A 27,386-nucleotide genomic window follows, 5' to 3' on the forward strand; every position below is an offset into this window, starting at 1 on the left:
TATAATTGGACTAGACTGATTCATCTTTGAAGACTGCTACAAAATTTCTGTGATGGGATTCTAAACCTTTTTATAACCATAAATGACTGCTCTAGAATGTGTAACTATTATAGGGAAAGATTTATTAATTATTTATTGGAATTGGGTAATACATGTTCATATTTTAAATATATATAATTAAAATATATACAAACATATGTATTAATATATTTTTAATTTCACAATAGAAAAACATAACGGTTTTTGAGTTGCAAAACTAGGTCCTGCTGTTTCTCCCTTCTTTCTCACCATCCCTCGTTCTTTTTTTTTTTTTTTGAGACGGAGTCTGGCTCTGTCACCCACGCTGGAGTGGCACAATCTCAGCTCACTTCAACCTCCACCTCCCAGGTTCAAGTGATTCTCGTGTCTCAGCCTCCTGAACAGCTGGGATTACAGGCATGCGCCACCACGCCCAGCTAATTTTTATGTTTTTAGTAGAGATGGGGTTTCGGCATGTTGGCCAGGCTGGTCTCAAACTCCTAGCTTCAGCTGATCCACCCACCTCAGCCTCCCAAAGTTCTGGGATTACAGTTATGATCCACCGCACCCAGCCCTCTTTCTTACTCTAGGACTATCAGTAAGTGAAACTCCACCCAGCAGACCACAGAGGCAGCTGTCTACATGAAAGATGGGTGGCATGTTTATGGAAAGTTTTGTCCTAAAAGTCTTTGGGGTTTGTCGTGATTGCTGTGATAAACAGCCCAACTGTTGACTAAAAAGCATCTCAGGCAAGAACTGGTTCCCAAATTTCTGAGAATTTCTGTTAATCTGTAGAGGGTGTGTGTGTGTGTGTGTCTGTCTGTCTGTCTGTCTTTTGTTCCAAATACAGGTAAGTGCCAGGGCATTGGAGAGGTATACGTTTTATCAGATACAGAAGAAAATCATTTCTGCTCAGAGTAACTTCGTTAGTTTTTTTCCAGCTTGGAAACTTGCTTGCTTTCTAATTATAGACTGTTGTTGGGCAGGTTATGAACTAAAACCAGTTCTATAGAACTTCAAGCTCTGTTCTTTTCTCTTGGACATGAGCAACCAGAACAGGTGAAAGCAAATTTGGAATTGCTTGAGTTAGGCCTGGATTTTTCATTGTTCCTTGTCCTGGACTTTAGGCACTCAACCTAAATATGTATTTTACTTGTCTAGGGGAAAATAAAAAACAGCTTGACATGAATTTTGTTATATGCTTCACTTCATGAATTATTATTTTAATAAGTATTCCAGAATGAACTGAGTAGGAGCCCTTTGATGCTTTGCTGCCAGCCAACCCACTCCTACTTGCAGGGTATGCAAAGGAATTTCCTTAAATTTCAATGCTGCATTTGAGTTCTTTGTGTTGATTTGATCTTTGTTTTGCTTTGCTTTTTTTTTTTTTTTTTTGAGACGGAATCTCGCTCTGTCACCCAGGCTGGAGTGCAGTGGCACAATCTCGGCTCACTGCAGCCTCTGCCTCCCGGGTTCAAGCAATTCTCCTGCCTCAGCCTCCCAAGTAGTTGGGATTACAGGCACATGCCACCAAGCCAGGCTAAGTTTTGTACTTTTAGTAGAGACGGGGTTTCACCATGTTGACCAGGATGGTCTTGATCTCCTGACCTTGTGATCCACCTGCCTCAGCCTCCCAAAGTGCTGGGATTACAGGTGTGAGCCACTGTACCTGGCGATCTTTGTTTTTCTTTACGGCTCAGAAGAAACATTTGGGTAGGTTATAGGTAAAAGTCAAGGCTTTGTAAAAGGGTTTTTTACATTCAGGAGCCTTTCCCCAATTTCATTTGTTCATTTTTAAATACCAATTTTTTTTATTCATCAAGGAATACATGGCCATTGAAAAAAATATGAAAATAAAAATAAGCAAATGGAAATAAACTCCCCTTATCCTACTATACTGTAGTCTTTGGTATAATTTTTCAATTTCTCTAAGTATCTTTTTATTTTTTAATTGAGACAGGATCTCACTCTGTTACCCAGGCTAGAGTATAGTGGCACCATCACAGCTCACTGCAGCCTTGACCTCTGAGCTCGGGTGATCCTCCTACCTCAGCTTTCCAAGTAGTGGGGACTATAGGTGTGTGCTGCCACACCTGGCTAATTTTTGTGGGGTGTTTTTTTTTTTTTCTGGAGAGATGGGGTTTCGCCATGTTGCCTAGGATGGTCTCAAACTCCTGGGCTCAAGCGATGCATCCGCCACCTCGGCTTCCCAGAGTGCTGGGATTACAGACATGAGCTACCACACTGGCTTAGAATCTTTTGTGATGCTGGGAATTAGATAATATTAATCTATAAGAGTTTCAAGGCCTCTTCATTCACTCTCCACTCTCTACAACCTGCTGAAGGGGATTGTGGTTTTGACTCATCAGATTCTTTCCTTCCTCAGGCGTATAAGGGAATTTTTTCTTTCCCAGACCAATTCCGGGGTTGTCTCAGAAGACAGGGCATAATCCAGATAAAATAAAACAGAAAGAAAGTGCAGAGAGGCCAAGTAGACCCAGGTAACACAGAACCAAGAGGGAGGGGAAGAGGGCAGAGAGAATAGCACATGTGCTGGGTATTGGGGAAGGTTGGGGCACTGGGGTGCTATAGACTGGCACAAGAGGATCTGGAGGATGAGCAGAAAACCAGGATTTGGATTGGAGAAGGAACAGCTTAGCTGTGGTTCATGAATTGAAATTCCATTAATGTTGTTGGCGAGATGGGACAAGTAGAGATGGACTTTTGTGGTTGGTCTGTGCCAAGTGGCGGTTGTGGGTTGGAGAGCAGCTGCTTTTATATTTTTGTATTTCCTTTTTAATATGTTCATTTTATTTCTGATTATGAAATAATATACTAATCATAGAAATTTCTTTTTTTTTTTTTTTTGGGAAACAGAGTCTCACTCTGTCACCCAGGCTGGAGTGCAGTGGCGCAATCTTGGCTCACTGCACCCTCTGCCTCCCGGGTTCAAGTGATTCTCCTGCCTCAGCCTACCAAGTAACTGGGACTACAGGTGCCTGCCACCATACCTGGCTAATTTTTTTTTTTTTTTTGAGACATAGTTTTGCTCTTGTTGACCAGGCTGGAGTGCAATGGCACCATCTCAGGCTCACTACAACCTCCACCTCCCAGGTTCAAGCAATTCTCCTGCCTCAGCCTCCGAGTAGCTGAGATTACAGGCTCCCGCCACCAAGCCCAACTAATTTTTTGTATTTTTAGTAGAGACAGGGTTTTACCATGTTGGCCAGGCTGGTCTTGAACTCCTGACCTCAGGTGATCTGCCCGCCTCAGCCTCCCAAAGTGCTGGGATTACAGACATGAGCCACCATGCCCAGCCCAGGCCCAGCTAATTTTTGTATTTTTAATAGAGGTGGGGTTTCACCACGTTGGCCAGGCTGGTCTCAAACTCCTGACTTCAAAAGATCCACCCACCTTGGCCCCCCAGAGTGCTGGGATTACAGGCTTGAGCCACTGTACTCAGCCTAGAAACTTCTACTTCTGAGCTATCTAACTTATATGATAAATCTACCTAACAGACAATGCATTATGTATTACAATTGCTTTTACCCACTCAATATATAATGTCTTCCCATATTATTAAATGCACTTCAATGTTTTAAAAATAGCTGTGTATACAATACCACAGTAAATTGTTGGCCATATAGGTCGTTTCTGAAAGTTTTTAATCATAAATACCACTAATATCAATACTGTTACAACTCAATCTTTGCGTTTTTGTTTAATTCCTTAGACTATATTCTGAGGAGGGGATTTATTGGCTTGAAGGATACAAGTATTTGCAAGGATTTTGAATGAAATAAGCAACTTATTATTGTAGAGTTTAGTTTTAAATTATGTACAACTGGCTGGGTGCGGTGGCTCATGCCTGTAATAGCACTTTGGGAGGCTGAAGGTTGGGGGGTGGATCACATGAGGTCAGGAGTTCGAGACCAGCCTGGCCAACATGGTGAAACCCCGTCTTTACTAAAAATACAAAAATTAGCTGGGCATGTTGGCGGGTGCCTGTAATCCCAACTAGTAGGGAGGCTGAGGCAGGAGAATTGCTTGAACCCGGGAGGCCGAGGTTGCAGTGAGCCGAGATCGCGCCATTGTACTCCAGCCTGGGCAATGAGTGAAACTCCATCTCAAAAAAAAAAAAAAAAATTATATGCAACTACTCTTACCACTGTTTAATTTTGTGCATCTTAATAGAAATTTTTAGCTTTTTCAAAGCAGTTTGACATTGATTTTATCCCTTAATTTCACCCATTCAGGTGTGAAAAGCTTTTACTCTTAATTTTAAAATGTTCAAAATTCCTTTTATGTTTCAGTAGGCAGAAACAGAGCTAAAATTTAAAGGGATTTTTGAAAAAGAATTGTGTTTATCCTGAATATGAATCCCAATATGAGCATGAGTTCTTCATCTCTTCCATTTCAGAGAAAGTAAGCTCTTGGCATCACCCTCCCTTATCCTGTCTTCCCCCATCCCTCATTTCAAATCAGCAATGTTACTATTCAGGGCATGAGGAAAACACACTATCGTCTGTGTCCTTCCCAAGTAAAATCCTCATTAGCCTCTAGGGTAAAAAGTTAAGTAACTCATTGTACCAGCCCACCACAGACGTCTTGTTAAGGGTTTTGTATACACAGTGGATTGGGGTGGGCAACTATAATGCCCAAAACTTTGTCTAAATTTCTTATTATTATCATTATTGAGACAGAGTTTTGCTCTTGTTGCCCAGGCTGGAGTGCAATGGCGTGATCTCAGCTCACTGCAACCTCCACCTTCTGAGTTCAAGTGATTCTCCTGCCTCAGCCTCCCAAGTAGCTGGGATTACAGGCATGTACCACCACGCCCAGCTAATTTTTGTATTTTTAGTAGATATGAGGTTCCACCATGTTGGCCAGGCTGGCCTTGAACTCTTGACCTCAGGTGATCCACCCACCTAGGCCTCCCAAAGTGCTAGGATTACAGGTGTGTGCCACCATGCCTGGCATAAATTTCTTCTACATAATGTGTTTCCTCCATTATCAATAGTAGTGTAATTGCTATTACATACTAAACATTTGTCTTATATAAGAATGAATCTGGAACTGTGTGCTTGAAAATCTGCATTGGTAACTCATCTCCTAATGATACTTCGGGCATTTTAAAACACTTATAATGAATTCTCTGTGTGAGGAGTCATAAACTCAAATGCCTCCATGGGGCAGGCAGGTTATGTAAGAGAGCGATTCAGGCCAGCTATTAGAAAAACAATGATTAGACTGGGCATGGTGTGGCTCATGCCTGTAATCCTAGCACTTTGGGAGGCCGAGCTGGGCAGATCACTTGACGCCAGGAGTTCAAGACCAGCCTGGCCAACATGGCAAAATCCCACCTGTACTGAAAATACAAAAAAATTAGCTGGGCTTGGTGGCATGTACCTGTAATCCCAGTTACTCGGGAGGCTGAGGCACAAGAATTGCTTGAACCCAGGAGGCAGAGGTTGCAGTGAGCCAAGATTGCGCCACTGCACTCCAGCCTGGGTGACAGAGCAAGACTCTGTCTCAAATAAAAAAAAAAAAAAAAGAAAAACAGTGATTAATAGCACCTCACTTTGGGCCTCTGTGTCCATGATGCAGTAGAGAGCAGTGTGGACTGGGGCTCAATGGAGACTGTTTATTCTGTCTGAATGAGAAGGCACTCAAGCCAGCTGTTGACATGTGGGAAAGTGGGCCTAGCACTGTTAGATTTTCTTGTTCCAGGAGAACAAGAAATCCCAAGTTTTATGGATTTTTTTTTTTTAACACATGGGTTTCAAGTAAAAGTTTTTTAAAACACTGTACAGGCCAAACAAAAATGTGACTGTAGACTAGATCTAGCCCATGGAGGCCATTATGTGGCCTGTATTCTACATTCATCCATCATGAGCTTCTTTGAGGATTTAAATAAACCTTTAGAGCTAAGAAAACACAACCTACTGTGTACTAGAGCCCAGGATGTAAGGAAGCTAAACATAGTACCTTCAAAAGAAGTTTTAGTCTTCAAAATTGTGGACCTCTAACGAGATACTTTGATGGGAACTGCCTGGGTGTGATCTCAGCTCCACCTTTTTTTTTTTTTTTTTTTTTAAATGAGATAAGGTCTCACTCTGTCACCCAGCCAGGAGTGCAGTGGGGGAATCTTGGCTCACTGGAGACTCAACCTCCCAGGTTCAAGTGATCCTCCCACCTCAGCCTCCTGAGTAGCTGGGAACACAGGTGTGTGCCACCACACCTGGCTAATTTTCATATTTTTGTAGAGATGGATTTTGCCATGTTGCCTGGGTTGGTCTTGAACTCCTGGGCTCAAGTGATCCTCCCACCTCGGCCACTGAAAGTGCTGGGATTATAGGTGTGAACTACCATTCCTGGCCTTCCCCACCATTTTCTAACCTCTGTGCCTTAGCTTCTTCATGTGAGAAATGAACTAATAGTATCTCCTTTATAAGGTTATGAGAAATCAAATGAGACAATTTAGATAAAGTATTAAAGTATTAGTAAGTTCTCAATAATTGTTTTTACTCCTCTTTCTCCTTTTGCTACTTCTATTGCTGAACTAGTCACCCCTCATTTTTTCTTCCTCATATTTCAGGTTTCTGAGTCCCTTCAACATGATCCTGGGAGGAATCGTGGTGGTGCTGGTGTTCACAGGGTTTGTGTGGGCAGCCCACAATAAAGACGTCCTTCGCCGGATGAAGAAGCGCTACCCCACGACATTCGTTATGGTGGTCATGTTGGCGAGCTATTTCCTTATATCCATGTTTGGAGGAGTCATGGTCTTTGTGTTTGGCATTACTTTTCCTTTGCTGTGTAAGTGAACTTGAGTTTTTTCTTCCATCATCAAAAAAATGTAGGAGCAGTTATCCAACGGGAATTCCATAACCCATTTCTTATATGTGTTGGCATGTCAGCCAAAGTGTCAGAATTTTCTAAAACAGCTTTCTACTTGTTATCCAACTAGACCCAGATAACACAGAACTGAGGTCAAGAACTATGAGGTCAAGGCCTTATAGTTCATTAATTCCACAAATATTTGTTGGGGCATCTGCTATGTGTCATACATTCTTTTGTTGTTGTTGTTGAGATGGAGTCTACTCTGTCACCCATGCTGTGGTGTTATCTCGGCTTACTGCAACCTCTGCCTCCTGAATAGCTGGGACCACAGGTGCACACCCAACTAATTTTTTGTGTTTTGGGTAGAGACGGGGGTTTTACTATGTTGCCCAGGCTGATCTCGGACTCCCAAGCTTGAGTGATCTAGCTTCCTTGGACTCCCCAAGTGCTGGGATTACAGGCGTGAGCCACTTCGCCCAGCTGTGTGTCATACATTCTTATGGGGACACAACAGTAAACAGAACAAAGACAAATCCCAGGTCATACAGCAGGAATGTGGCATAACCTGCACTAGACTCCAGATTTGTCTAATAAGAGAGTCTATTCTCAATTTTTAAGTGCCATTCCTATTGTCCTGACACAGGAATGAATGTATTTATTATTTGGAAGTAAACTATTTATTCTCCACTTGCTCAGGAGATCATAACTAGTGTTAAAAGTTTGGTAAGTCTATAGGAATAATTGGCTCAGAATATAGGTACTAAATACTCAGATTCTGGTGAAGAGATCTAGATATTCTCTAAGTTTTACATGAATTATTTACTAAGACTCCAAACACTTGAAGCCTGAAATAGACAAGAAATAAAATCCCAGCCTAATCAGCAGAAATCTGATTAAAATTCTAGGATATTAAGTGACAGGCACATCCCTTTAACTTTCAATAACATTTGACATGTGCACTTATTCCACTAAATGAAATTATTTGCTTGTTTAGGGCTTTGTTAGATTAAGTCCAGAATATTTATGGATACATCCCATACCCTATTGGATAAAATATCTGAGCCAACAAATTCAGACATTTTTGGAATTTTCTTCAGGTTTTCGGCAGGTGCTTAACGCTTAGTATTTCAATGATACTATTTAATCAAACAGCTTGCTAATTTTAATACCTTTCCACATCAGAACCTGAGACAGGCCAGTGTAACGAAATGTATCAGAGGTAGACAGTTAAGAGTCCTGATTTCTATTCTTAGACCTGCTGGAAACCAGCATATGATTTGGACCAGTCATCCTATATGGGCTGTAGTTCACTCATCTCTAAAGTAAGGAGATTAGATAAGTGATTCCCAAACTGATAATTGTGAGAAGCATTCAGGATACTTTTTAAAAATATACATTTCCCAGCCACATCTTTATTTTGTGGGTCAACAGTGGTACCCAAGGATGTTAGGTTTTTAGAAAGCTTGTCAACTATTTCTAATGGGTGGTCTAGGTTGAGATCCTCCAGATGAATCCACATCAGGGTTTTTCAAAATAAGGGTCCAAGATCCACGTACATCAGAATCATCTGGAGTGATTATTAAAATAATGAATTCTGGAGCCTTCCCTCAGTTGTTAACAGTCTGAATTTGGGGTGATGGAGACCAGGAATTTGCCTATTTAACAGGCTCTCCAGGTGATTTGAATGTACATGGAAGTCGTAAAACCACTGGTATAGATCATATGGAGAGAGGGTTACCTGTTTAAAATACAGATTCCCAGGCCTGTCTCTTTAAGGCTCAGGTGGAGGAGGTCCAGGAAAGGGGATAGGGAATCTGTGGTAAAATAATCAAGCAAGTCTGGGGAACGGTAGGCTGTAGAAACGCTGTAAAGCCCTTAGATTTTTACATCTAGAATTCTATACCCAACACTTTGGGTAAAGCCTCTGGGAGGCACTTTAAAAGTGGACTTTACTCACGTGTTCCTGCAGGGAACAAGATACAGATAATCCCGAATCGAGCAAGAGTTCTTTTCTGGAAAGCCTCAGGTAAGTTGATTTTTAAGTAGGATGGAATCCCGTTGATTCACTCTGAATTTCAGGACATTTAAGTAGCATCTGCAAGGTGATGATATCAGTGTGTGAAGGAAAGGGTGTGGCTTCCAGATAATGGTCCTTCCTGTTGAATACAGCATTTTCCTTTAATGCAGAAAAAAAACTATGTATGACTTGATGGAGAGCTTTACATAAAGTCCAAGGAGCCATTTGAAAGCTTGCATCAATTCGAGAAGCAGACTGGACTGTGGCTAACTAAGGCAGTTTACTAATAGTGTGAAGAGAGGGAGTGTAATATTGATATGGCAAAAGAGAATTGTTGCTTTGGTGTTAACCAGGTGTCCCTTCTCTGCAGTGATGTTTATCCACGCATCGTTGAGACTTCGGAACCTCAAGAACAAACTGGAGAATAAAATGGAAGGAATAGGTTTGAAGAGGACACCGATGGGCATTGTCCTGGATGCCCTAGAACAGCAGGAAGAAGGCATCAACAGACTCACTGACTATATCAGCAAAGTGAAGGAATAAACATAACTTACCCGAGATAGGGTTGCAGCAGAAATTGAGTTGCAGCTTGCCCTTGTCCAGACCTACTTTCTGCTTGCGTTTTTGAAATAGGAGGTGCACGTACCACCCAATTATCTATGGCAGCATGCATGTATAGGCCGAACTATTATCAGCTCTGATGTTTCAGAGAGAAGACCTCAGAAACCGAAAGAAAACCACCACCCTCCTATTGTGTCTGAAGTTTCACGTGTGTTTATGAAATCTAATGGGAAATGGATCACACGATTTCTTTAAGGGAATAAAAAAAATAAAAGAATTACGGCTTTTACAGCAACAATACGATTATCTTATAGGAAAAAAAAAATCATTGTAAAGTATCAAGACAATACGAGTAAATGAAAAGGCTGTTAAAGTAGATGACATCATGTGTTAGCCTGTTCCTAATCCCCTAGAATTGTAATGTGTGAGATATAAATTAGTTTTTATTATTCTCTTAAAAATCAAAGATGATCTCTATCACTTTGCCACCTGTTTGATGTGCAGTGGAAACTGGTTAAGCCAGTTGTTCATACTTCGTTTACAAATATAAAGATAGCTGTTTAGGATATTTTGTTACATTTTTGTAAATTTTTGAAATGCTAGTAATGTGTTTTCACCAGCAGGTATTTGTTGCAAACTTAATGTCATTTTCCTTAAGATGGTTACAGCTATGTAACCTGTATTATTCTGGACGGACTTATTAAAAAACAAACAGACAAAAAATAAAACAAAACTTGAGTTCTATTTACCTTGCACATTTTTTGTTGTTACAGTGAAAAAAATGGTCCAAGAAAATGTTTGCCATTTTTGCATTGTTTCGTTTTTAACTGGAACATTTAGAAAGAAGGAAATGAATGTGCATTTTATTAATTCCTTAGGGGCACAAGGAGGACAATAATAGCTGATCTTTTGAAATTTGAAAAACGTCTTTAGATGACCAAGCGAAAAGACTTTAAAAAATGGTAATGAAAATGGAATGCAGCTACTGCAGCTAATAAAAAATTTCAGATAGCAATTGTTACAACCATATGCCTTTATAGCTAGACATTAGAATTATGATAGCATGAGTTTATACATTCTATTATTTTTCCTCCCTTTCTCATGTTTTTATAAATAGGTGATAAAAAATGTTTTGCCTGCCAATTGAATGATTTCGTAGCTGAAGTAGAAACATTTAGGTTTCTGTAGCATTAAATTGTGAAGACAACTGGAGTGGTACTTACTGAAGAAACTCTCTGTATGTCCTAGAATAAGAAGCAATGATGTGCTGCTTCTGATTTTTCTTGCATTTTAAATTCTCAGCCAACCTACAGCCATGATCTTTAGCACAGTGATATCACCGTGACTTCACAGACATGGTCTAGAATCTGTACCCTTACCCACATATGAAGAATAAAATTGATTAAAGGTTTTTTTGGTGAGACTTTATTTAATGCACATCTGTCTTAAATACCTGAGAAACTTGGCGACGACCCTATAAACAGTGAAGCAAACACTTCAGCTGTTTCAAATACTGTTTAGTAAAGCTTGAATACTTTATTAACTTGCAGCCAGAATAAAACAATTCCAGTGGGATCCTATTTTTAAACCTGGCATGAGTTTTATATACATGTTAGCCCATTCCATTTTCTACAAGGTGAATTCTGCCAATAAAATCCAATAAATTTGGAGAAACTAATAAAAAAAAAAGATACCTGTAATTACTAATGGCCAGTAGTCAATTCTGGAAGGGTAATAATAGAAAAATGTAACATATAAATGTTGTAAATTATGATTACATTTAAAAACAAGCTAAAATCTGCAACTAAGATCTTTAGGGTTGGGTGGTAGAAAAAGCATAATGTGAACTGCTTCACCTCTTTTGACAAAACCTGTGTATTGAGGCCATAAGCTATGAAATTGGATCATCTTTTCTTCTTGTATATCTAAGATAAAAACCCTCTTACAGTGCATTTTGAAATTCCTGACTTTAATAATACTGTGGCTATACAAACAAATGCATAGGGGCTTTCTAGAATTTTTTTTTTTTTTTTGAGATGAGGTTTCGCTCTTGTTGCCCAGGGTGGAGTGCAATGGTGCAATCTCAGCTCACTGCAACCTCCACCTCCCATGTTCAGGTGATTCTCCTGCCTCCCAAGTAGCTGGGATTACAGGCATGAGCTACCAGGCCTGGCTAATTTTGTATTTTTTTTTTTTTTTTTTTTTTTTTTTTAGTAGAAATGGGGTTTCACCATGTTGGTCAGGCTGGTCTTGAACTCCTGACCTCATGTGATTCACCCACCTCGGCCTCCTACAGTGCTGGGATTACAGGCATGAGCCACCGCACCGGCCTAGAATTTCAACTACTAATTTACATTAAGCTTTTAATTATGTTTAAAGTGCTTTTCCTATCAGAGTTTAGCCTCTTAGATGTAGTATGTGCTAGACACTTGAAGTTTTGTTTGTTACAGCCCTTTCTTAGCTATCCTGCTTTGTATGCAAGGATGTTTTCTAGTAATATTGAAGGGCAAGAAAACAAAACTATCAGCCATTGAAAACTATATTTAAATTTGGATACTTTTGTACATACTAAATTATCTTAAAAAAATAGAAACACCATATTTCTTTCCCATGGCTTGTCTTTCCAAATAATGTGTTGTTTTTAAGTTTGTCACAATTAGACCTATTCTCCCCTAGCCTGTTTGGTTTGATACATGCCACTTATGATAACATAAAAGGAGAAAGAAGGCAGGCGCCAATTATTTACTCAGGTAAAGAAGAGAGAAAAGGCACCAAAGCTTTTTTTTTTTTTTTTTTGAGATGGAGTATCACTCTGTCACCCAGGCTGGAGTACAGTGACGTGATCTTGTCTCACTGCAACCTCTGCCTCCCCAGTTCAAGCAATTCTCCTGCCTCAGCCTCCCGAGTAGCTGGGATTACAGGTGCCTGCCATCATGCCCAGCTAATTTTTGTATTTTTAATAGAGACGGGGTTTCACCATGTTGGCTAGGCTGGTCTCGAACTCCTGACCTCTGGAGATCGGCCCTCCCTGGCCTCCCATAGTGCTGGGATTACAGGCATGAGCCACCGCACCTGGCCCAAAGCTTGATTTTCTAATTTCTAGGGTTCACACTACTTCTATTATTACAAAAATCTCAAATTCTATGCACCTAGTGGCTGGAATGAATAATTAAGGCCTCTAGGAACTTGGAAGAAGGACAGATTGGAGTTGTCTGGAAAATTTTTTATGGAGGACACAGGATCTGACCCGGGAGTTGAAGACTGGGTAGGACGTTCATTAATGGCGAACAGGAGGGAAGTCTCTTGGAAGGATTAATGCGAGCAAAGGCACAAGGGTGTGCACAAGGATGTTTCATCAAGTAGAGTATAAAGGATTTGTGGGAAATAAGACAGGATTAGTAAATTGGGGCCAGGCAATGGAGTGCCTTAAAGAATAGGATAAGTAGTTCAAGTTTAATCCTTCCTGTAAGCAAGTTTCCTTTAAAATATGTTTGAGAGTGATAAAATCAAATTAGACTTACAGAGTAAACATATATGAGCGTGTGTGTGTGTGTATTTAGCCAAAACCAAAAGCTTGTCAATAACTATATTATGTAAAACTTCTTTTCTATAAAAACAGCATGCTGTCTCCCATTGTCCCTCTATATATGAAAACTTGCTGCCAGGAAGTTTTCATATATGCAGGGTTTACTTTCCCATTACTTTTCCTAGTGACACTTAGTTTTCACCATGTTCTGTGGCTTACATGTTCTGCCCCTCACAGGTACCCCTATAGAAAGAATACTCCAAAACACCAAGGGAGTCACCAAGAGAGAAAGCCAGGCAGGGTGGGAAACTGAAAATCTCCACTGATTCTGCAGAGAAGCTCTAAGGAACAATCCTTTCATTTCAAAGCATCAGAAGGGCCAGGAGCTCAATTCATCCTTCACACTTCCATAGGATGAAACATTATTTGTTCCCTTTAAGATACTATGTGATGAATTACCGCAGAAGAGATGGAAGGAGAAAAAAATGGGAATACAATAGTTAACACTTCTGTTATATTTATTATTTACCAGAAGAAAACAATAATAAAGCAAATGTTTAAAAAATTTTCTTTAACTTCTGCTTCTGGAAATATGACTCTAAATTTCACCTGAGTCACTCAAATTGATTGCAAGTAGAAAATATTGCCTCTAAATATTATATTTTATCTCCTTCCACCTTCCTCTTCAGCCCCTACTTCTTCATGGCCCAAACATTCTGCCTTTTACAAATACCCTTATCAGATGGTAGCATTGTTTCCAGTTCTGCCACGTGGATCCTAAAGTATTGCTGCTGACATAGTCTCCATGCTGTAATCCAAGAGTCACTATTTCCATTTCTTGTTCTTCTAGATGGCTCTGTTGCCTCTTACACCAGTTCTTTTGGCAGTTGCACCTGCGATTTAAGCATTTGAGGAAACGGGGGAAATTAATCCTGGAAATTTAAGAGCTTTGCAGCAAAATTTACAAAATTTACATGCCTTAAAAGATACAGAATAGGTTTGAAATTCTGGCCAAAGCACCCCCAAAATCAAGATAAAACAACAATCATAACCACAGCCACCATTTATTAGACATTTACTAATGCCAGGGACTGTTCCAAGGGCTTTGAGCACGTGGCAAAGTACATCATGGAAATAAGAGGGCGGGTGCCTAAGTTGGCCTGGGTTCAAAGACTGGCACTAGCATGTAGTAGTTATGTGGTGTTGGGCATCAGTTTTCTCAGCTGTAAAATGATAATAACAGTATCTAATTCACAAGGCTATTATTCAAGTGAGTAATCCATGTTAACACTTTTTTTTTTTTTTTTTTTTTTTTTTTGAGATGGAGTCTCAGTCTGTCTTCCAGGCTGGAGTGCAGTGACACCATCTTGGCTCACTGCAACCTCCAACTCCCGGGTTCAAGCGATTCTCCTGCCTCAGCCTCCCAAGTAGCTTGGATTACAGGCATGTGCCACCAATGCCCAGCTAATTTTTGTATTTTTAGTAGAGACAGGGTTTCACCATGTTGGCCTGGCTGGTCTCAAACTCCTGGCCTCAAGTGATTCACTTGCTTCGGACTCTCAAAGTGCTGAGATTACAGGCATGAGCACCCGGCCTAACACTTATTTTTAAAACAGTATCTCATTACATCCTACAAAAGCCTTGTAAGGAGAGAAATGGCTCAGAGAAGACAATAACTTGCCTAAGATCATACAGCTAGGAAGTGGCAGAGCAGGATTTGAACCAGGTCTGCCTGATTTCAGTGCTCATTATTATACACTGCCTGTAAAAATATCACTATAAGAATATAAAATATATGTTCTTTTTAAAACATGTCTTTCCTCTTTGAAGCACACTCCTAATCTGATGGTCAGAAATATTTAAACATGAAATATAAGCCAGGCAAGGGGGCATGCACCTGTAATCCTGGCTACTCAGGAGATTGAGATGGGAGAATCACTTGTGGCCAGGAGTTCGAGACCAGCTTGAACAACAAAGTGAGACCCATCTCACCTTGTTAGGATTTTTATTTTATTTTTTTTAGACAAAGTCTTACTCTGTCACCCAGGCTGGAGTGGAGTGGCATGATCCCGGCTCAAGGCAACCTCTGCCTCCCGGGTTCAAGCGATTCTCCTGCCTCAGACTCCCAAGTAGCTGGGACTACAGATGCATGCCACCACGCCCAGCTAATTTTTGTATTTTTAGTAGAAACGGGGTTTCACCATGTTGGCCAGGCTTGTCATGAACTCCTGACCTCAGGTGCTCCGCCCACCTTGGCCTCCCAGAGTGCTGGGATTACAGGTGTGAGCCACCGTACCCAGCCACCTGATTTTCTTAAAAGAGTTTTATAACAAGGCTGGGCGCAGTGGCTGACGCCTGTAGTTCCAGCACTTTGGGAGGCCGAGGTGGGCGGTTCTCCTGAGTTCAGGAGTTCAAGACAAGCCTGGCCAACAGGGTGAAACCCTGTCTTTACTAAAAATACAAAAATTAGCTGGGCGCGGTGGCACGTGCCTGTAATCCCAGCTACTCAGGGAGCTGAGGCGGGAGAATCGCTTGAACCTGGGAGGCGGAGATTGCCTTGAGCTGGGATCCCACCACTGCACTCCGGCCTGGGCAACAGAGACACCATCTTAAAAAAAAAAAAAAAAAAAAAAAAAGATTATATATATATATATATATATATATTTAAAGCATCCCCCAAGACAAAAAAAAAATTATAAAACAACAACAGAAGTCCAACACTGCAAACCCACTTCATACTTCTGCCTCATAGGAAAACCTTAAGGACAAAGCAAGTTTTTAAAGGGTTTCAAGTGTCATTGTATCTTAGGAAAGTAACTCATCAACTCATCCATCATGTACGTACCTTCCAGAGGACACTGAAGATGCCCAGTGTCCCCTGGGCATTTGTATAACAATGACTAGGAATGTTTCTCCCTGTATTGCTAATGTCCACCTGCCAGTGTGATGAACCATTTTGGTCATCTGCTATGGCTCCTCTTGCAGCCAGTTCTCAGCCCACGATCTTTGGCTAGGAATGTTTTTCCAATATTCTGCCCACCAGAGAGGACCTTTGATGTGCTGCTGCCTGCCAGCCTTCAAGCCAAGGGGACTTCCATGGCTTCTGACCCTCTAACTCCCTTGTGCCAAACTTTGAGAAGAGAGGGGTATGACTGCACCCGGCAGGGCTCTCCCATGGAGAACACCAGTAGTTAAGAGAAACCATGAGCCAGGTATTTAAAATGACTGTAAAGCTGCAATAAATAGTTAAAACACTGTGTTCTTTGTATTATGGAATGGAAAAAGAAGCATTTTACATAAGTTATTCCCTGTATTTGTTTATATATGCATGGAAGAGTTCCAAAATAATATTTTAAATTTAAAAATTTTTAAATTATTTAGAGAGATGAGGATCTCACTGTCACCCAGGCTGGAGCGCAGTGGTGCAATGATAACTCAAAGCAGCCAGGCCCTCCTGGACTCAAGTGATCCTCTTGCCTTGGCCTCCCAAAGTACTGGTATTACAGGTGTGAGCCACCATGCCCAGCCCAGAATAATATTTTAAAAAGAAAATGTGGCACTGACCCAGAATAGTAAACCCAGACACATATTTACTTTAAAATATGACCAAGCTGGTAGTTCAGATCACTGGGGAAAAGAGGAATGAGTCACTAAATGATCACTGGTTAACTATTTGGAAAAGAAATAATGAAATAGCCTTCTTGCTTTCTACTGACTTTAAAAATTAACCCTTTAATCTATCCATAATATCAAATATTTTTTAAAAACCAAAAACTATAAAAGTTGCAAGAAAAGGCAGGCACACATTTTAATCATTTTCAAAGAGGCCATTTCTAAGCAGAATACAAAAGGTAGAAATCATAAAAATAGCTAGATATGATGTCATAAAAATGTAAAACTTACAAACAGAAGAAAATCAACTTGTGTTATTGGTAGGGAGCCTTTTTCCCCTTTGCTTGTTAGTTTTCAAAGAAAGTATGTCTAGTGTGCTTGTGTGTGTGTGTGTGTGTCTAGCATCACACAGTGCACACATACGCATACACTCAGAGTCTTGGAGGAAGAGCGGGTGGGAAAGTTGGTTTCAGCACAGGCTATTTAATTTGGTCTACCTGTATTAAGTTCCTGCTCTGGACCAACACCTCAGTGGATGTCCAGGACAGAGATGAGCAAGATCTGCTTTGAAGAACTCAGAATCCTGTAAGGCTCAAAGTCTTTCCACCACTGTGGCCAGAAGGGCTGTCAACCTGAAGCAGAATGTGGGAGGTGCTATAAAAGAGGTGTGGACAAAAAAGGTAATGGAAATACACAGGCAGAGTACCCCTGACGTTTTGTTGTAAGAAGTAGCATTTGAGTCAAGCCTTGGAAATTGGATAGATTCTAACAGAGATAGAAGAAAAGGTAATTTGAGGCAAAGGGTGGTACGGAGGCAAGAAAGCAAGGCCCTTCAGGGAAGATAGCAGCAGACATGGTTTACCATAGATGTCACCGAGTCGTGATTGTCAAATGTGGTCCCAGAATAAGCAGCAGCAGCATTACCAGGGAATTTGTCAGAAATGCAAATATTTAGGCCCCATCCAAGACCTACTGAATCAGAGACTCTGTCAGTGGACTCAGTAATCTGTATTTAGCCCTTTAGGTGATTTTGATCCACAATAACATTTGAGAATCACTATATGGACTTTAGAAAAGTATATAAAAAACCTTTTTTCCCACTACACATCAAAGGCAAGCAATTCTGGTTTATATAATTCCTGGATTATATGTGCTCTTGATGAGCTTGAAATGTTACATTGCTTTTTTCCTATGGAGGCTCCCTTCATTAGAATCGTAACATTTCCAAAGCTATGATCTATGTTTGGCCTTGGCTCTTATAGATCATCCTGGTTTGTTTATTGGAGGTCCTAAAAACGGTGGAGGAGGGGTCGAAGGAAAAAAAAGAAGTAGAAGGTAACCCTGGAGTTTCAGACCTGAATGCGTGACAGAATGGAGATAAGACAGAAAACTGGGAACCAGAAACAACCACTAGGCCTAAAAATGAGCAGCTTGGTTTGGGGACAGATTGAATGTGCTAAGAAAACCCTGAGTGATCTAAAGGGAAAGAGAGATTTGGGAATTGTTCTAGATTATGTGACAAGAGAAAGAGGAGAAAATTTCCCATTATGTGATGGCAAAGAGGAGAAAAGTACAAAAGGAGAGAATCTAGAGAATCTGGCTAAAGAGAAAGAAGATCTCATAAATGAGGCAAAGAAGAAATGGCCAGTGATGAAGATGAATACTGAAGGGTTTGTAAACTTCAGTTCTGTAATCATAACAACCCCTAATGTGTCATGGAGTCTTTTGATGTACTAAGGCGGCCCATGATATTATTATACTGAAGTCTTTCTGGAGGAGAATTTAGCAATGGCTTTAGCCAACTGGATGGGAGCAGTCCAGATATACATGAGTAAGCCTGAAGTGAAATTGAGTGAATGTTAAAATAGTTATCTTGCGTGATTGGCACAGAAGCTTGGATATGACACAAAATGCAGCTGGCCTCAGGGAATTAGACAGCTGCTGCAAATGGGATTTTATCTCAGTGAAAAGTACAAATACTCATTTGAGATGGTAGGAGTGAGCAGACCACAAGATTTTTGAAGATGAAAGAATATCACACATTTGTCAGGGAGGGATAGGCCTATACCAGCCTAATGTCTTTGTGTTATCATACGACTCAGCTTTATTAACTCATAGGGAAATGATTTAGTCATTATCCAATAAATTCAGTTTGTTAGATAAAACAAAGATTTTTAAAAACATAGCTAAAAACAACAAGAGCATAATAAAAAAATTCTACAGAAGCCAGATAAGTCATGTAAATGAGTGAAGCATGCCAGGTACAAAGCAGTAAGGGCAAAAGAGAAAAACTAGAGGGTCCATGAGCATTCTCAAGGATGAAACCAATGCATAGAAACAGCTAATTTTTTCCATGCAAGTGCAGTGTGGCCAGATCTGATGTTCCAAGTGGTGCTAGATATCTGGATTTTTTTGCATGTGACATTCAAAAACTTACACAATGATACCCAAGCCAAATAAAGTGGGCCTGCTTTACCTCATGCTTTACCAGATCTGACCTCATGCTTTACCAGTTTTCAATACCTGGCCCACGGAGTAAACTTCTTTTAAACTGAATTGAATGGGTAATTTCTCAGAGGAGGAAGCATTTGAGCAAAGCAAGTATATGGATTTTCCTTTATTTTTTGCCAGCAACTTCATTTCAGGTATCCCAGGCCAGAAGCGTGGGGTAGGGAGAGAATAAGCTTTAATTTAAAATTTTTGAGACAGAATCTCGCTCTGTCGCCCAGGCTGGAGTGCAGTGGCACCATCTTGGCTCACTGCAAACTCCACCTCCCAGGTTCTAGTGATTCTCATACCTCAGCCTCCCAAGTAGCTGGGATTACAGGCGAGCGCCACCACACCCGAATATTTTTGTATTTTTAGTAGAGATGGGTTTTCACCACGTTGGCCAGGTTGGTCTCAAACTCCTGGCCTCAAGTGATCGACCTCCCAAAGTGCTGGGATTACAGGTGTGAGCCACCACACCCAGCCTAAAAAAGAATTTTAAAATACATGTGCTCTATCAAATACAAAAGTAATATTTCCAAATCTATAAGGAAAATAACTACTTTTATTTTTCACACAGGGTCTCACTCTGTTGCCCAGGCTGTAGTGCAGTGGCACAAACATGGCTCACTGCAGCCTTGACTTCCTGAGCTCAAGTGATCCTCCTGCCTCAGCCTCTTGTGTAGCTGGTATCACAGGTGCATGCCATCACACCAGGCTAACTTTTAAAAATGTTTTGTAGAAACAGGATCTCACTTTGTTTTGTTGCTCATGTTGGTCTTGAATTCCTGGGCTCAAGCAATCCTTCTGCCTTGGCCTCCCAAACTGTTGAGATTACAGGTATGAACCACCGCTCCCAGCCAGTAACTACAATTAAAAAAAATTTTTCTGTCGAGCATGGTGGCTGATGCCTGTAATCCCGCCACTTTGGGAGGCTGAAGCGGAAGGATCACTTGAGCTCAAGAATTTGAGACCAGCCAGGGCAACATAGTGAGATCTCATCCCTACAAATTAAAAAACAAAAAAAAATTAGCTGTGTGTGGTGGCACGCATTTGCGGTCCCAGCTACTCGGGAGTCTGAGGTGGGAGGATCACTTGAGCCCTGGAGGTTGAGGCTGCAGTGAGCCATAATTGAGCTACTGCACTCCAGCCTGGGTGATAGAGTGAGATCCTGCCTCAAAAACACACACACACACACAAAACTTTTCTAAGAAAAAAAATTTGTTTCTGAATAATGTTCTCTTTAGTAACATCACACACACACAGAGAACCCCACAAGGTTTCAAAACTGTGTTTTAATTTTAACCTCATTCTTGAAAATCCAGGGATTTGGAGGGCATCTGTCCCAAATCCCCAAAACCCTTCATTTCACCTCTATCAAGTGAACATTGTCTTGTCTCACTTGATTGGCTAAAACTATCCCTTTCTGCTGGGATTTTGTGACATTACCATTTATAGTGTTTACTGTACTTTGAGTCTAAGATGTATATTTTGGGACATTTCAACAGCTCTGAAATCAGAATGCATCTTAAAATCGATGGTGTTTTACAATAGTTGGCTGGAGACCCAACTGTGAACACATCATAGCTACTCATACTATTATTACCTCCATTGAGTCATGTGCCCTGTTGATACTACACACACAAATGTATTGCCTCTTAAAATAGCTTTTAAAGAAAGATAAGTAAGCAAATGTGGTAAAGTGAGACGGGTATGCAAGAATTCTTTGTACTACTTTTGACCTTCTGTAAGTCTAAAATGACCTCAAAACAAAAGAAAAAAATTAAAATATCTTTTAAAAGATTATACTATGTTTTGGCTTTAAAGCAGAAATTTATAGTACATGCAGAAAGGCACAGAAACAGAGTGCTGGGAAGCAATCTGATATTAGTGAAGCAAATTTTCATTAGTGCAAGGAGGCATTTTCATATTTTTCTTGCGGAGTGTTTTCCAGGACCAAATAGATGAAGTTGTGTGACATTTTGTAACTGAGACACATGCAAACAGATCTGTCACAGGCCAAGCCAGGCAACTGAAGGCAGGAGAAATTGCCAATCCTTCAGAATAAATGAAGCCCTTTCAAAACCGAGGGTGATATGCAAGATTGTCATTCAAAAAGCATGTCAGAGTTCACTTTGCGGCATGTTTTTCTTGAATTATTTTTTTAAAACACCACCACCAAATACACTTAAAATTGGTAGTAGTTTTGAATTGATTAAAATATGAAAAATGCAGTGCTTGGTGGGGTGTTTTATTCCTGCAATTATCATCATGAATTTATTTTAATGTCTTTTGTCCTAGACTCTAGACCCAAAACTGTAGTGTTCTCAGTTGAGTAAAAGGCAGAGGGGTGAAAAATTAAACCTACGCTGTAAGCTCTGTGTGCGGTCGAGACTGAACCTGACTTACCACTATATCCCCAGTCCTTCTCATCTGCCTGACATATATATTTGTTAGATTAACAAATAAGTGAATGGATAGAATGGAATTGACCCAGGAAAAATGGATTTGCTCAGCAGAGCACTCAGAAGTCAGGGAGTTGGTTCAGATGCTCTTTTGAACTTCATTCCCTCTTCTACTCCGAACTTACATGCCACCTTTAGCACAGATTTTTTCAAAAGACGTCTCATCATTCTTTTCAGACTGCTCTTTTCTGAATGTACAGCCACCAAGGTGGCTTGAATATTCTTTGCCAATGACTAGTTACTGGAAAAGTGGTAGAACTAGTTTCTCTCAAACAATACCCCAATTCATTCCTAGGGGAGTTCTGGCTGTCCAGAGAAGAGCAGGTGCAGAAAGTCTTGATGTTGTGCCCAAGGGCAGGCAAAGAACCATTGTCTGACCTCATGTGACCTCCAGCGTTCTCACCCTGGCCACTGCTCCAGGAAGAATCAGAGCCTCTCTAAATCATAGATGAAAGTCAGCTTTGATTTAGAAGAATGGGCTATTGATAATTCTCCATTCTAGGAGTTGGGAATAAGGACCATACATATGTGAAAGACTAGCAATTATTTCAGAATATCAAGCTCTTTAAAGCAGAAAAAGAGCAAGCATGCATAAAAATTCAACACGTTTTGAAAAAACATGAATCTGTGTAACAAAATAATATACAGACTATTCTGCCAACATAATCTCGTGGCTATATTACAGGAGATTTTTAAATAATATAGTTAATTATCAATCACCTGCGGCCTCTGAACACATCTTTCAACCTCAATAAATGCCATCATAATAATGACCAAAACATCTTCATTTCTGCAACTTAAGTTGCAAGGAAAATAACTTTTCCACTTGGCAGTAATCGTGGATCATGGTAAATGTTAAACTGAAATAGTGATTTTAAAACTCCATGAATTCACGGTGACACCAACCTGAAGTTCAACATTTATCTGCCTAAAAAGTGAGCAATACAAATGCAATTTCGGACAGTCTCTCTTCATCTACTAAAAAGAAGTGTTTCTATGCATTTTGGAAGCATTCCATTATCTACAAACAACTGGCCCAATTTGGGTGTTTTTTTTATTTTGTTTTTTGTTTTTAGATGGAGTCTCGCTCTGTCACCAGGCTGGAGTACAGTGGTGCAATCTCCGCTCACTGCACCATCCGCCTCCCAAGTTCAAGTGACTCTCCTGCCTCAGCGTCCTGAGTAGCTGGGACTACAGGTGCCCGCCACCATGCCCAGATAATTTTTGTATTTTTAGTAGAGATGGGGTTTCACCATGTTGGCCAGAATGATCTCGATCTCTTGACCTTGTGATCCACCTGCTTTGGCCTCCCAAAGTGCTGGGATTACAGGCGTGAGCCAATGCGCCCGGCCTGGCCTCATTCTTATTTATTCCTCACTGTAGATTCCTAGGGATCTCTGAGGGTCAGCTCCATTGTGGCTGGAATGGTGTTCTTTTGAATATGCATTTGAAGAGGTCAGAAGAAGAGGTGAATTAAAGCTTGACTCTAGACTCAGAACCGGGTTTCAATGTCAGCTCTACCACTTCCTAGCTGTGTCTCCTCCACATGTTATTAAATTCTCTAAGCCTCAGTATCCTTTTTATTAAATGGGGAGAATAACAGTACCTAGCTTATAGGGTTAGTAAGATGATTACATGAGTTAATTCATATAACAACTCCAGCCTATAGTAAATGCTCCCTAAATGTTAGCTGCTAATATCATTGTTACAGAAGTCATATAGGCGTACCTAGAGATGGGGTGCTAAAGGTGTACATCCTTAGGGATAGCAGTAATTTAGTTCTATTGGTAATGCTCATTGGCTTCCCCCAGTTGGTCTCAATTAGTGAGTATCCCCTTATGTTAAAACAGATAGGGAATAAAGTTGGGATGCATTTACTATGGAGAGTGCTCAGTCACCATTTCTCCCTCCTTCTACTTACAGGTTTAAGATAGGCGACATTGCTGTGACGAATGTCGTTTAGCAGCTGATCTCTGGGAGTGATTTCCACCAATGGGGGTGGCCTGTTTCTCGGCACTGGCTTGAGCGTTTTGATGACATCTTTGAGGTTGGTTTTCTCGGGTGGTTCTCTGGCTTCCGGCATCCGAGATTTGCGCTGGATTCTCTTCAGCTTCACCACCCGGAAGGAGTCAGGGTCTGTCCTGTACTTCGGGGCCTGCGATGGCTTTTTCATCATTTCACTGCGTTGACTAAAGGGGACATTTTGGGGGTTGGGAGGCCGAGGTGGCGGTGGCTGGAAGAATTCCTGCATTCTGGAATCTGGCATGGGTCCTCCCAACAGCTCCCACATCCCAGGGGGCAGCCCCAACCCATTCTCTAACATGGCTATCAGCTTCTTCTGTTCCTTGAGTTGCTGCTGTTTTTGCTCTTCCTGTCGTTTCTGCCTTTGTTTATCCTGATTCCTGGTGAGCAGATTAGTGACCACCATTCTGGGACCCGGAAGCTCAAAATGGTAGCCCATCTTCAGGAGAGTGTTGTTTGCCTTCAAAAGCCTGGCTATTTCCATTTCAGCATGGTGACCCAACATGTGCCTCTGATTGTGAAACCGAAGCTCAGTTAGCGTCTCATTAAACTGGAGACACCTCATGATGGCCACAATCCCTTTACCTGTGATGAAATTGGACTCGATGTTGAGAGTGGTGATGCTTCTATTTTCACGCAACATGTTAGCCAAGGCAAATGCTACATTCTCATCTGCACCCACATTGGCTAAACTGAATGTTTTGATGTGCTTGTTTTTCTTCATTGCATTGACAAAGTCCAGTAACATTTCTTTGGGGATGTTTTCAATGTTGTTCAGGTTGAGTTCCTTCATGTCAGGATCATTTTTCCTAACTCTCCTCAAGCTCCCATCCAGGTCTGTCTGGTTTCCTGAAGGCCTTGCACTTACCTTCAAAAAGCTGGTGTCTAGAGCTAACTTCTTAGGATCTAATTTTGATATTTTTTTCTCACTTTGTTCTTGGGCCTCTGGTCTGTCTCTCTGTTCTTTGAATGCTTTGTCAGTTACCTGCTGGCAGTTGTTCTCACAATTTCTAATTTGTTCCTTTGCTTTGCCTTCCTCTTCTCTGTTCGTTTCTTCACTCTCTTCACCATCATCTTCTCCTTCGTCGTCATCATCATCATCTTCTTCTTCTTCATCTTCTTCATCTGTTTCTTGGATATTGCTGCTGCCCTTTGATTCTCTTTTATTTGCAACTATTTCATTATTGAGCTTTTCTTTTAAATACTGGGCCATATTTTTATTACGTTTGTCTATTTCTTCATGCTCTTCTTGAGTCTTTTCCTACAAGAGAGGTTTATGAGGGTTAGAATACATAGCAGAGAAGAAATATGAAGTAGAGCATCAGCTAGTGGAGATAACAAAAATGCTTATTTAAAAGAGCTGGTTGCTATTTTAAATAATCCTTATTTAAATAGCTGATTGCTAAAAATGGGTGGTTATCCTATCCCATAAATTAAAATGAGTATTAAAAGGAAACCTTATTAATTTTAATATTCCATACTTTTTAATGGTGTTTAATTTCAGAAGCAGTTAAAAATTGTTTTGAAAACCTCATAGAATTGTTCATCGATACACTGAAGCTTTGATTTTGTATCTACCAAATAGGCATCTAGTACCCAACAGTCCTGAGTTAGGGCAATAATTTCCTTATTATTCCAATATATTATAAATATGATATTATAAATATATTAGAATAAGGACATTATTGCCCTAAAATTAACATCCCTACAATGTCTACTAATCTAGTATAGAATGTACATGAACTTCCTCTGAGAACATAACATAATGTATGGGAAATTAGATACGTGTGACATTTTGGAATATATATATATTTAAAAACCTCAATTTTGATTTTGAATATATATATACATATACATATATATATACATATACATATATACATATACATATACATATATATACATATATACATATACATATATATATATACATATACATATATATATTTAAAACCTCAATTTTGATTCTATTTTTTCAGTTCTTTGAAAACTGCCATGGTACTCTGTCTGGGACAAGTTTACTATCCCAGTTTCTTTTGAAAGAAAGTGCCTAGGAACCAGGGCCAGCTGTAAGATGAAACAGGATTATGCAGACATTGAGAAATAATTGCTTAGTCTGGGAAATAAAATGGGCCTTTTATCAATAATATGTATTAGATTCTTGCACATCAATTATAATGCTTTTCTATGCAATTTGTAGGCCTCATAGATATCATTTTGAAAGCCAGTATAGCAAGTTGAGACACAGGTTCATTTGAGCAAAAATTTCATGCTCATAACATAGGTCAGAAGAGACAGTGACAAGTCACCTTAACCACCTGAAGTCTTCACCACTGCATTTCTCACCTTGACCAGAAGGGGGAGCCAACCATCAAGCTGTTCAAGTTATACCAGAGGAAGGAAAAAATGTTGCAAGTACTCGTTTTTACCCCCTGAAACTGGCATTCACATAGAATTGGCTTTTCATCCATTGATCTCCAGTTGTAAAAAATCTGCAAATTGTACCTTGAACTCTAACCTGATCAATCCAGCTGTTTCTTTTCTTAATCTTAGCACATGTTTAAACTCTACTGACTGTAAAACCAATTGACAACTCTCCTTAATTACAGCCAGCTTAAGAATAATTTAACAAGACGTATCTTTGTCAACAGGCATAACCTAAAGAGACTTTACCTAGGAGGCATCTCTGTCCTCTTTTTGTTAAGGCATTTTCAAGTGGAACATAAAAAAAAATTATGCTCATGCACAGTAAGTTTGCAGAGTCAACAATTCTAGCTTTCAGGTTTTAGAAAGTGAAGAACTAGCTTCAAAACCACTTAATAGCCATCGATTTCTAAATGTCATCACTGACAGCCAATACATAGTAATAATATAAGACATTTTCTGGTTATTCGACTTGGTTTAATTGCAGGGTGTGTGGTCAGACTTCAGGAGGACTGAAATGTTTGACACTGTGTGTGAAACACTGCGTATGTTTGGATGTGCCAGAGAGAGAGGCTACAGAGCTGTCATTAGTTTCTCAAAGGGGCCTGCAATAAAAAAGAAAGAGAGAGGTAAGGACAACTGCCTCTGGGTTATGAGTTAAGTAACTAAGTATCGTGGCAATAGAACACAGGCTTTCTGACACAGCAAACCCGACAGCAATTTTTAAAAAGAGACATTTGCAAGAAATTACCCAATTTTCCCCTTGTAAATATAAATGTAAGTGTTTCAGAAAGTTCCAGTCAGAGTAGGATTAAATATTATGGTTTAATCTAGATATGGCAAAAACAAAGCAGAACCAAACCCTGGAGTCTTGAGAAATCACAGTTACAACAGAGAGACCTAACAGCCCATCCCAGGCAGCCATTTCTCGGTTGTACACAAATCTCTGGTTACCTCGGATTTCACAAAGGTGACAGGAACTCGTTCGTCTTCCAACATGCGCCTGGATGCCTTTTCCCAATACATATAATCAACAAGAGATTTATGATTGAAGTTTCCTGTCGGTGGCTTGTCAGTTTGATCTTTCTGAATCATTCCCACGGGAAGGCTGGGGTCAGGGGCCATGACTTCCATTTCCGACTGCAATTCTTTCAGTTCTTCAGCAGACAAGTTGGCCAAGATTTCATCTTCATTAATCTCCTCATCGAGAAGTTCTTCTTGATCTGAATTTCTGCTGTGCTCCGACATTATTTTTTCTAAATGTTATTTTACTAGAAAAGAAGAATAATCAAAGATGATTTTTAAAAAGAAGGAAAAAAGCCTCAAGAAGGCACCCCAGTTAACCAGTGTCCCAAGTTAACACACCCTTGAGATATTTTTTTTTCCCCAGGAACCTCAGTGGTTTGCTGAGCAG

At 40.3% G+C, this 27,386-nt stretch overlaps 2 protein-coding genes across 2 annotated transcripts in view; one reads left to right on the forward strand and one right to left on the reverse strand.

Annotated features, from left to right (window-relative positions):
• The window catches only part of ARL6IP5 (ADP ribosylation factor like GTPase 6 interacting protein 5), a 25,025-nt gene extending 14,178 nt beyond the window's left edge, over window positions 1-10,847 (forward strand). Inside the window, exons 3-4 of the mRNA XM_003811582.5 lie at window positions 6,617-6,834; window positions 9,246-10,847. Coding sequence (XP_003811630.1) covers window positions 6,617-6,834; window positions 9,246-9,418 — 391 coding nt within the window. The 3' untranslated portion in view covers window positions 9,419-10,847. The remainder of the gene's footprint in view (window positions 1-6,616; window positions 6,835-9,245) is intronic.
• LMOD3 (leiomodin 3) lies at window positions 10,714-27,220 on the reverse strand. Its single transcript, XM_008963961.4, has 3 exons — window positions 26,927-27,220; window positions 23,448-24,809; window positions 10,714-13,855 (listed from the first exon to the last, which is right to left on the reverse strand). The coding sequence occupies exons 1-3, from the start codon at window positions 27,218-27,220 to the stop codon at window positions 13,829-13,831; spliced, it is 1,683 nt and encodes a 560-aa protein (XP_008962209.3). The 3' UTR covers window positions 10,714-13,828.
• Between the last annotated feature and the right edge of the window lie 166 nt (window positions 27,221-27,386).

Source organism: Pan paniscus, chromosome 2 (assembly GCF_029289425.2).
Source record: "Pan paniscus chromosome 2, NHGRI_mPanPan1-v2.0_pri, whole genome shotgun sequence".
In the NCBI taxonomy this organism is placed as follows: domain Eukaryota; kingdom Metazoa; phylum Chordata; class Mammalia; order Primates; family Hominidae; genus Pan; species Pan paniscus.